General features: G+C 43.5%; 1 protein-coding gene across 3 annotated transcripts; it reads right to left on the reverse strand.

Annotated features, from left to right (window-relative positions):
* Positions 1–1,598: 1,598 nt before the first annotated feature.
* On the reverse strand, positions 1,599–7,504 carry sdf4 (stromal cell derived factor 4). Of its 3 annotated transcripts, none has more exons than XM_086158995.1 (7): positions 7,324–7,504; positions 6,081–6,394; positions 5,794–5,930; positions 4,879–4,992; positions 4,292–4,450; positions 4,044–4,219; positions 1,599–3,185 (listed from the first exon to the last, which is right to left on the reverse strand). In XM_086158995.1, exons 2-7 carry the CDS (start codon positions 6,386–6,388, stop codon positions 3,009–3,011), a joined length of 1,071 nt encoding a protein of 356 aa, XP_086015121.1. In that variant the 5' UTR covers positions 6,389–6,394; positions 7,324–7,504; the 3' UTR covers positions 1,599–3,008. The 3 variants fall into 3 exon arrangements, with proteins under 3 accessions (XP_086015121.1, XP_086015123.1, XP_086015122.1); XM_086158997.1 differs by lacking the exon at positions 7,324–7,504 and adding an exon at positions 7,075–7,096; XM_086158996.1 differs by lacking the exon at positions 7,324–7,504 and adding an exon at positions 7,048–7,070.
* Between the last annotated feature and the right edge of the window lie 1,260 nt (positions 7,505–8,764).

An 8,764-nucleotide genomic window follows, 5' to 3' on the forward strand; every position in this document is an offset into this window, starting at 1 on the left:
TTGAATAATAGAGATATTTATGTCAGTCAGTCTTAGTTGTATATATTGTAGTGAGTCACGAATGTTGGGGTTTATGTTGATGCTTGTTTTCTGTGTGATTTTGGGGTTGTTGGGAATGATGTGGGTGTGGTTTGGGGTGCAAAGAATTCTGTTTTTTTTTTTTTACCTGGAATTGAGCGGGAACAGTTAGTTATAATGCAGGCTCGGGTGGTGTGGCTGTGGCCAACAACTATTGCTCATTAAACCCAGGTGTTTCCCTGACTAAAACACTACAATATGTACATACGTCATTATTAATAATTCATTTGATTATTCTTTCAAGGTCCTTTTCTGTTTTTCAAAGAGGTTTCGGTACAAGAAAAGGTTTTGATTAATCTTGAGCCGATTTTGATTTGATCTGTTGCTCGCTTGTTCCTTCATTCTTTCAAAAGCAATGATTTTCTTTTATTATCGATTGAATAATGAAAAGAATTCAATCTTTGTTGTATGTTTATATCAGTTAATTGATTTGGTTTGTCATTTAATTATTAATTCAAAATCTTTTTCTATTTGTCCAAGAGGTTTTGGTGAAAGTTTTGACTCATGGGGTGAATAAAAATCCCACTGTAATATCTACAATAATTAAAAAATAAAAACCCATAATTAGCATGAAGTTAACAAATATTTGTAGGTTAATCTTTACTGTTTTTCCGATATAAACAACGATTATATTGATTACTACCTTATTACTTCAATAGTTAATTGGTAATAACAAGTGTTCTGTTTTCTAATTTTCTGTAGTTTAAATGTTGTTTTCCATGGTGGATTTTCAACTTCAAGTGATCTCATTGAAATTTGATTTGTAATTTGGAAATGAAATATAGTTTTTATTTCAAACATACTTGAGAACAAGATTTCTATTTATCTATGTATAGATCATTTAGTCTTCTTCTTTTTCTTCTTTCAGCTTTTCCCAGTCAGGGGTCACCACAGCGAGTCAACTTTCTCCATCTAACCCTATTCTCTGTATCTTCCTCTCTCACACCAACTACCTTCATATCCTCTCTCACTACGTCCATAAATCTTCTCTTTGGTCTTCCTCGAGACCTCTTGCCTGGCAGCTCCAATTCCAGCATCCGTCTACCAATATATTCATTATCACTTCTCTGTACATGACCGAACCATCTCAGTCTGGCTTCTCTGACCTTCTCTCCAAAACATCGAACATGTGCCGTCCCTCTGATAGACTCATTCCTGATCCTATCCATCCTGGTCACTCCCAAAGAAAACCTCAACATCTTCATCTCTGCAACCTCTAGTTCGGCCTGCTGTCTTTTGGTCATTGTAACAGTTTAATATAGTATAGTTAATTAAAAGCTATATTAATTAAATGATAAAATAATTGATTTTTTGTGATTAACTGATTTGATTATTTAAAGTTATTGATTTTATATATTATTGATATGAATTTTTGAAAAAAAAAAACAAAAAAAAACACATAGAACTTTGTTCTATTGTTTAAAGAAAATGCACTTGGTGAATATTCTAATTACTTGGGCGGATTTCACCCTGTCGATTTGGAGAAGAGAAAATTAAACAGAAGTACAAATTAACAGATGTAATGGTCGGATGTAACAAATATTTATTATCTGCGGATGAAGTGAGAAGCTGAGCGTCCAGCGGCCTGTGACCCCATGGGAGGGTTTGACTCCCCCGCCACTCCGGGAGAACGCCGCCATAACTCCAACCGTCATCGCTCTGATTCCGCCCTAAGTACAGCGGCGGCGGCTTCCAGGAGGGAGGCGGCTTCCACGGGCGCGAGGGGGCGGGGCCTCCGCCCTGGATCCCGTTTCTCTTTATACATTCAGGGGACGACAGAGGCCGAACACACCGGTGGTTCATTCTTTCAATCATCTAAAACTCTCACGGCGCGCTTCTAACTTGACCTTGGGCCGTTTTAAACTTGGATCCCAAATGTGGACGGGGATCACGTGAAAACAATGCAAAAAACAATAAAACGAAATTAAAAACACCCACTTTCTCCTCATATATTAAATCTATTTGCCTACATTTCCATTGGATAAAGTCCAGAGCGAAGCCTCTCTGGTTTCTATTCGTCCTCCGACACGAACACGACCTGGGAGGAGCAGCGGGACGAGGACGGATGCAGACCACAGCTTGTATACTACTCTGCCAAAGAATATTGGTTACTGAGGGTACGGCGAGGCATCGATCAATAACGAGGCGTCAATAATTGCAAATTGTCAATCAATCACTGACGATCGAAGCAATCGATCGACGGCATGGCATCGATTGATGACGAGGCGTCAGTGAGAGACGTGGCATCGATCAATAACAACGTGGCGACCAGGCAGGAAGCGCTGATCGATGGTGAGGCGTCAATCAGTGACACTATCAATCAATCAATGGATCGGTCGATGGCTGAGGAGTCAATCGAGCATGATGTAACAATCAATCAATGGCCATCAATGAGGCATCAATGAATGACATGGCATCAACCGATGACGTGGCACCGATCAATGGCAATGTACAAATCACTGACGGGGCCAATGATGATTGCTGATCAAGTGATCAATGACGCATTGATTGGTCACAACATGCCAATCGATCGATGAGGAGCATTAATCGCTGACGGATCAGTCAATCAATGCCGAGGCATCATTCGATGACGACACAATCAATAAAGGGGCATCGCCGAAATATTGATCGTTGATTAGCTCTCTCTCGCAGAATACTATTTACACCGTGTACACACTCCCAACACCTCATATACACACATTTCAGGATGTCTCAAACACACACACACACACAAACAAGTCCAGACCGTCAGGGAGGAGCACGCCACAAGACACCCGTCGGCGGTCTGGCGGCGTGCGGACGGTCGAGGGGGAGGAGGGGCGGCGGGAAGGAACAAAACTGCGCTGAAATGGGCGGCGTCCCCGAAGCGCGTTTCGATGGCAGCAGGGCAACTCGGAGGGGTGTGGGGGGCCTGGCGGGGGAGAGGGGGCTCAGAACTCCTCGTGGACGTTCCTGGCGTAGTCCATCAACTTGCTGCCCGTGAAGTACTCGCTGTACTTGAGGATCTCCTCCAGCTCCAGGTTGTGGTTCTGGTTCTCGTCGGCGACGGCGATCATCTGCCGCGCCTCGTTCAGGGCGTTGTGCTCGTTCATGGGGTCCATGTACTCCTGCAAGGAGGGGGCAGGAAGTGAGGAGGCGGAGCTTAGGATGATGTCGTTGTTTACATGCGTCAGCCTCTGTCCCAGGATATTGCGCATGCGTGCGCGCACACACACACACCCCTTCAGTAATCTGTTGCTATCTTCCTCTCCATGTCTTTAGGAAATATTACACATATTGTTTAACAGGAAACATACAATGGGGGCGGCAGGGACAGGAAGTGAGGAGGCGGCGCCTTGGTGATGTCATTGTTTACATTCATCAGCCTTTGTCCCAGGATTTTGTGCGCACACACACACACACACACACACACACACACACACACACACACACACACACACACACACACACACACACACACACACACACACACTCCAGTAATATGCTGGTATCTTCCTACCTCCAAAGCTGTAGGAAATATTACATGTTTTTGTTGTTTTTTTTTAACAGGAAATGCATCACAAGGGAGGGGTGGGGACAGGAAGCAAGAAAGCGGAACTTAAGGTGATGCCATTGTTTACATTCATCAGCCCCTGTCCCAGGATTTTGTATTCACACACACACACCCTTCTAGTAATCTGTTGGCGTCGTCCTGCCTCCTCATTTTTAGGAAATATCACGTTTTTTTTTAATCTTCATGTTCACGGGTTGCCGGTTTTAAATTAAGGTCACTTTCTGTCTAAAAATTCAGATAAACAAATAAATACAATAGCAGATTATGGGGTTGACAATTGGTCACTTTCCTCCAACTTAAATATTAGCTTAGCTTAAGAATTTCTATTGTTTTTATGGAATTACATGACAATCATGTGTTGTTGCTGTGTTACTATAGCAGGGACCACGGAAGCACGTCACAACCCACGCACCTCCAGCTCCTCCATGGTCACAATGCCGTCGTGGTTGAAATCGATGACCTCCTGGAACTCCTTCTTGCGCTCGCGGACCCAGTCGTCATCTATGTCCTGTGCCTGCTGGTTCTCCACCGTCCCCACGGGCAGCGAGATGAACTCCGACAGCGTCAGCCTCTTATCGCCGTCCTGGTCTGCGGAGAGGGTTACATTTGCCGAGATCCGACAGGGTGGACGATGGGATGTCGGGAAAGGGGGTCGGGTACCTAAATCGCGCACGATCTCCTTCACCATGTACTGCAGCATCCCCCGGCTGTGCTCCGGGTGGAGGAAGGACAGGAACTCCTCCTCGTTGAGCACTTGGTCGGAGGGCGGGTTGTCCGCCTGGAACCAGCGATCCTTCAGGCTTTCCAGAACCTCCTGGGCTGCAGCGCACACACAAACACACACACACATCTTCATCCTGTGGCTCAATGACCTTTATCCTTTCATAGTTTTAATGTTGCCGTCAAAACAACTTTTGAGGATATTTAAAAGAATTAATTTATTTGACAAGAGTTTTTTGGTTGGATCTTTTCTTTGAAATTAAATGAATGTGAGCATAATTATGCACATTTTTACAAAATATTTAATTTGCTGAAATACTAAGAAAAAAAAAAAAAAAAAAAAAAAGAGAGTATGTTGCAATTACAGTGTCATCAAAACGGTATAAATGGACGTGAGGAAATCTAAAAAAAACAAATTTTCTTATCCGGCCATGGTGAACGTTCAGCCTAAAAGTCAATCGGATTTTCGGGGTCGAAGAGGAGACCTCAGGGGGCAACAGCGCCCCCTACAGGCTGTTTCCACTTACTCTCCTCATCCAGCTTCAGGTCTTCGCCGTTTTTCACCTTCTCAGCCACCTCGTTCTCGTTGAAGCCTTTGCTGGCCAGGAACTTGATCCTGTACTCGTCCCACGTCACGTGACCTATGTGTGTGTGTGTGTGTGTGTGTGGGGGCGGGGGGGGGGGGGGGGGGGGATAGTAAGTGATTAGTTTAGCATGAGGGCAGGGGAGACTGAAAAAGTTTTTTGGGCAACAGACTTTTCTATGCTTGAATAATTTGTTTAAATAAACTAGGACACAGAAAGTATTCTGGTATAAACCAAATCAATATTCAATCCCTAGTGACAGTTTTTACTGATGAAGTCGCTTTGCTCTCTGCGACGTCTCAGCTCTGCGAGGGAATTTTCAAATTGCCTGGGGACGAAAAGTGATAACAAAGGTGAAAGCGGACGAGGGTCAATGATTGGCTCTCTGCCTTTGAGAGCGTCAATAATCAATAAACAGGCTGTCCTGTTCTGCTGATGAGCTCATTGCACCAATTCTCATGTTTTACTACCAACACTTTTTTTTTTTAACTTCATGTTTAAAATGAGAGGAAAATACAATTGACAGATTTATTATGACTTAATTCTAAATGTCAAGCCTTTTTCCCTATTATTTTTTGTATATAATTTGTAATCTGGTAATTTTGACATTAATTTAATTTTTTAATGATCTGATTATCATGTTTTATATGTTTTGAATTTTACGAAATTAAATTGAATTAATTTTTCTAGTATTTATTTAGATTTTTAGTATTTTTTTCATAAATTTGAAGTCAACTTTTATTTTCAGCTTTTTTTATGTCAAATATTTAACCTAAAACATATTTCTATGGGCTCAGTTTGATCATTTGTTCTGGTCTTTGAGTCTGGAGGCCAGACATTCAAACATGTTCTGCTCACCGTCGCCGTCCGGATCCACAGCACGGAAGCTGTTCTTGTTCTCCTTGGTGGCCTCCTGGAAATGCTCCTCTGTCTTCACCATGATCCAGCGCTGCATCTCCTTGGCGCTCACGCTCTGGTCCCTGTTGATGTCGACCCTGGAGGCGATGGATCGAATCGCGGATCAATATTGATTTTAAAAACAAGGGCGACATTTGTTTCTCTTGGCTTGTTGCCATGGGGACGAGTAAAGCGCAAGACCACTTTTCGTCCTCTGATTTGGACTCAAAAAACAAGGGGCTGCTCACTTGGTGAAGATCTCAATCAACTTCTTCCTGTTCCTTCTGGGCTCCGAGTCCTCCTCGAACTCCTCAAGCTCCTTCCCCAGGAACACCTCCTGGTGAAAGTCCTTGTTGAGGTGCCCGTCCATTTCCAACTTGACCCCGTTCAGGTGGTCCGGTGGCAGGATCTCATTCTCGTCCTTGGTGGACGGGCTCTTGTCTTTGAAGGCGGACATGTTGGCGGGGCGCGCGTCGGCCCGGTGGGTGGCGTGGAGCAGGACGTAGCAGAGCAGGGACACCGTCAGGACGATCATGGGTCTTCTCCAGGCAGCCATGGCTTCCTGTGGAGGGATGGAGATGGAGGACAGGGGATCAATTTCGGATTGAGAAGGCTTCTAAGGTGAAAAGTAAACAAAAATAATATATATCTTCTCTTGCTCTTGAAAGAATTAGGTTTTTTTGACTGATTAAGAAAAAAGACCTAAAAGAATTGGCCGAACAATTTAATTTACTTGATATTTATCCTAAATCCACAACAATTAAGAAGTAATAAAGACAATCAACAAAAAGCTGTACACACATATATACATACATTAATCATATATATATATATATATGTGTGTCTTAAATACATACGTATACATGTTTGTAAATATACTATAATGTAAATGTGGATTTATATTGAACAATAATCCCTACAACTCCACCAAAAGTGATAGGAAATTGTTAAGAAAAGATCAGTAAATTACAAACCAAAAAACCGAAGAGGTGAGTTTTTTTGGGGGATCCCAATTTTTTAAGATGAATTTAGAATATTTTGTTTTGATTGATAAAAGTTTGATGTTTTTTATGAGTAAGTTTGGAATAATTAACGCCGTATCTCTGTTAAGCGTGGAGTAGACAATTGACGATGAAGCATTGAGTTAATAGCCAGGATATGATTGAATGATTAAATATCACATTTCCAAAGCCAACTGCAAGGGAATAACCCTACCGATATGTTTGAAACCCGCCCCGTCACCTGTAATCCTTCAGAATCCCACGTAGAATAAATAATCCCGTGACAGAAATCCTAGTTTCTATTAGATCACGGTTGGGATAGTCAATTTATCGACGTCACGCCGTTAGAATTAAAAGTACCATTAGCTAAGCTAAGTGGCTAGCACCGCCAAGCTAACGTGACGCTGTTGTTAAACTAGCCGACGAGGATCAAGAATTAAGAAAATAAAATATAGGATTAGGTGGATTATAGTGCCAGAGGAGGCCCGACCTGTTGCCGCCGGGCTGAGAAGCTCACTGATGCCAACTGAAAGAGAAAGTGTACGGAGGATGAGGAGGCGGAGAGGCGGCTAGCAGTACAGGTACCAGAGGGCTAACCGGAAGCCGGGACTTCCTCGTCCCGCAAACCCTCGGCAAACCCGGGGGAAAGTCGCTAAATCTAGAATATTCCGGTTCCCGTAAATCGTGGCTTCCTCCCGTTCGAATTCGGATTCCGACAGGGCTCGGCTTGGATAAACACCGCGGGGATAAAGTCGGTCGGAAGTTTACCGAGCCGAGATGGAGCAGGTGGCTAACTGCTAACGTTACGTTGCTAAATTAAAGCGTTTGAGCGGAATCATCGTTTCCGGTTTTTACTTTCAAAATAAAATCCTTCACGTCTTGTTTCAATCAACGACACGTACATACACGTTCAAGTGTTAAAAACAGTCGGAGAAAACAAAGAGTATCATCTATGAGACACTTGGAGCGGTTTCTTGATTCAATTATTTGCGATAAGCTTAATGTCTCCATTACTTTGAGAGTTCTAGCACACAACTTCCGGGTGTGGTAGGGCTAGCTTAATGCAAATTGATCGCCGCTACGTTTTTCCGTTGCCAGCGTTTGCAGGAAACGTAAGCGACCATAAAGCGGCGCCATCTTGGTGAGGTCACCTTCCTGTAATTCACATGTCTACCACTTGGTGTCGCTGTGTTAAAACTCATGAGCTTCACTTGCGCCAAAAGGCAGTCAGGCTAAATTAGTGCCATTAAATACCGTGCCCTCCCCTGCAATAACATGCTATTTACTCAAATAAGATGTATAAGGCGACTTGTTTCATTCCAGACAAATGACTTAGTTGTTGGACCAATCAGACCAATAATTTGCCGAAGGCAAACAAAGATTATTTTAGCCGGTGACACCTGTAATTAACACCTCCCGAAAATATAAATAACGGCGTGCCATATATAGCATGGTGAGTAAACACACGTCCCTGTGTGTTCCAGAAACTACTTCATAGCAGATGACACAGGGATGTTGACGAAAATGTAAAATGAAAATGTTTCTCCCTTCTTGTGTGGATTTTTCTGAAGAAGACAAGAAGCTGCTGGTCAGAGAGGACTCACACCACCCACCCACCCACCCACCCACACACACACACACACACACACACAGAGGTTGTCTGCCAAGAACTTCTTCAGCCTGAGCATTTCATCTATGAGATAAAACAGAGCTGAATAAGTGAGTAAGGTTGCCAACAAAGGGAGAGAGAGAGAGAGAGAGAGAGAGAGCGAGAGAGAGAGAGAAAAGGGAGGGAGGGATGGGGGGGTAGAAGGAGGGAGGCGGGTGATAAAACTTGCGAGCTCTTCTTGGAAGCTCAGTTTTTTGAGGAGCAGCGGAGAGAGCTGGCACCTCGCGTCCCCGCTGGGAGCACCCGAAGGCTTGAACGGAGG

The sequence above is a fragment of the Fistularia commersonii genome, chromosome 14 (genome assembly GCF_037954325.1).
Source record: "Fistularia commersonii isolate RoL2024-O1a breed Wild chromosome 14, RoL_Fcom_v1.0, whole genome shotgun sequence".
NCBI classification, from domain to species: Eukaryota; Metazoa; Chordata; class Actinopteri; order Syngnathiformes; family Fistulariidae; genus Fistularia; species Fistularia commersonii.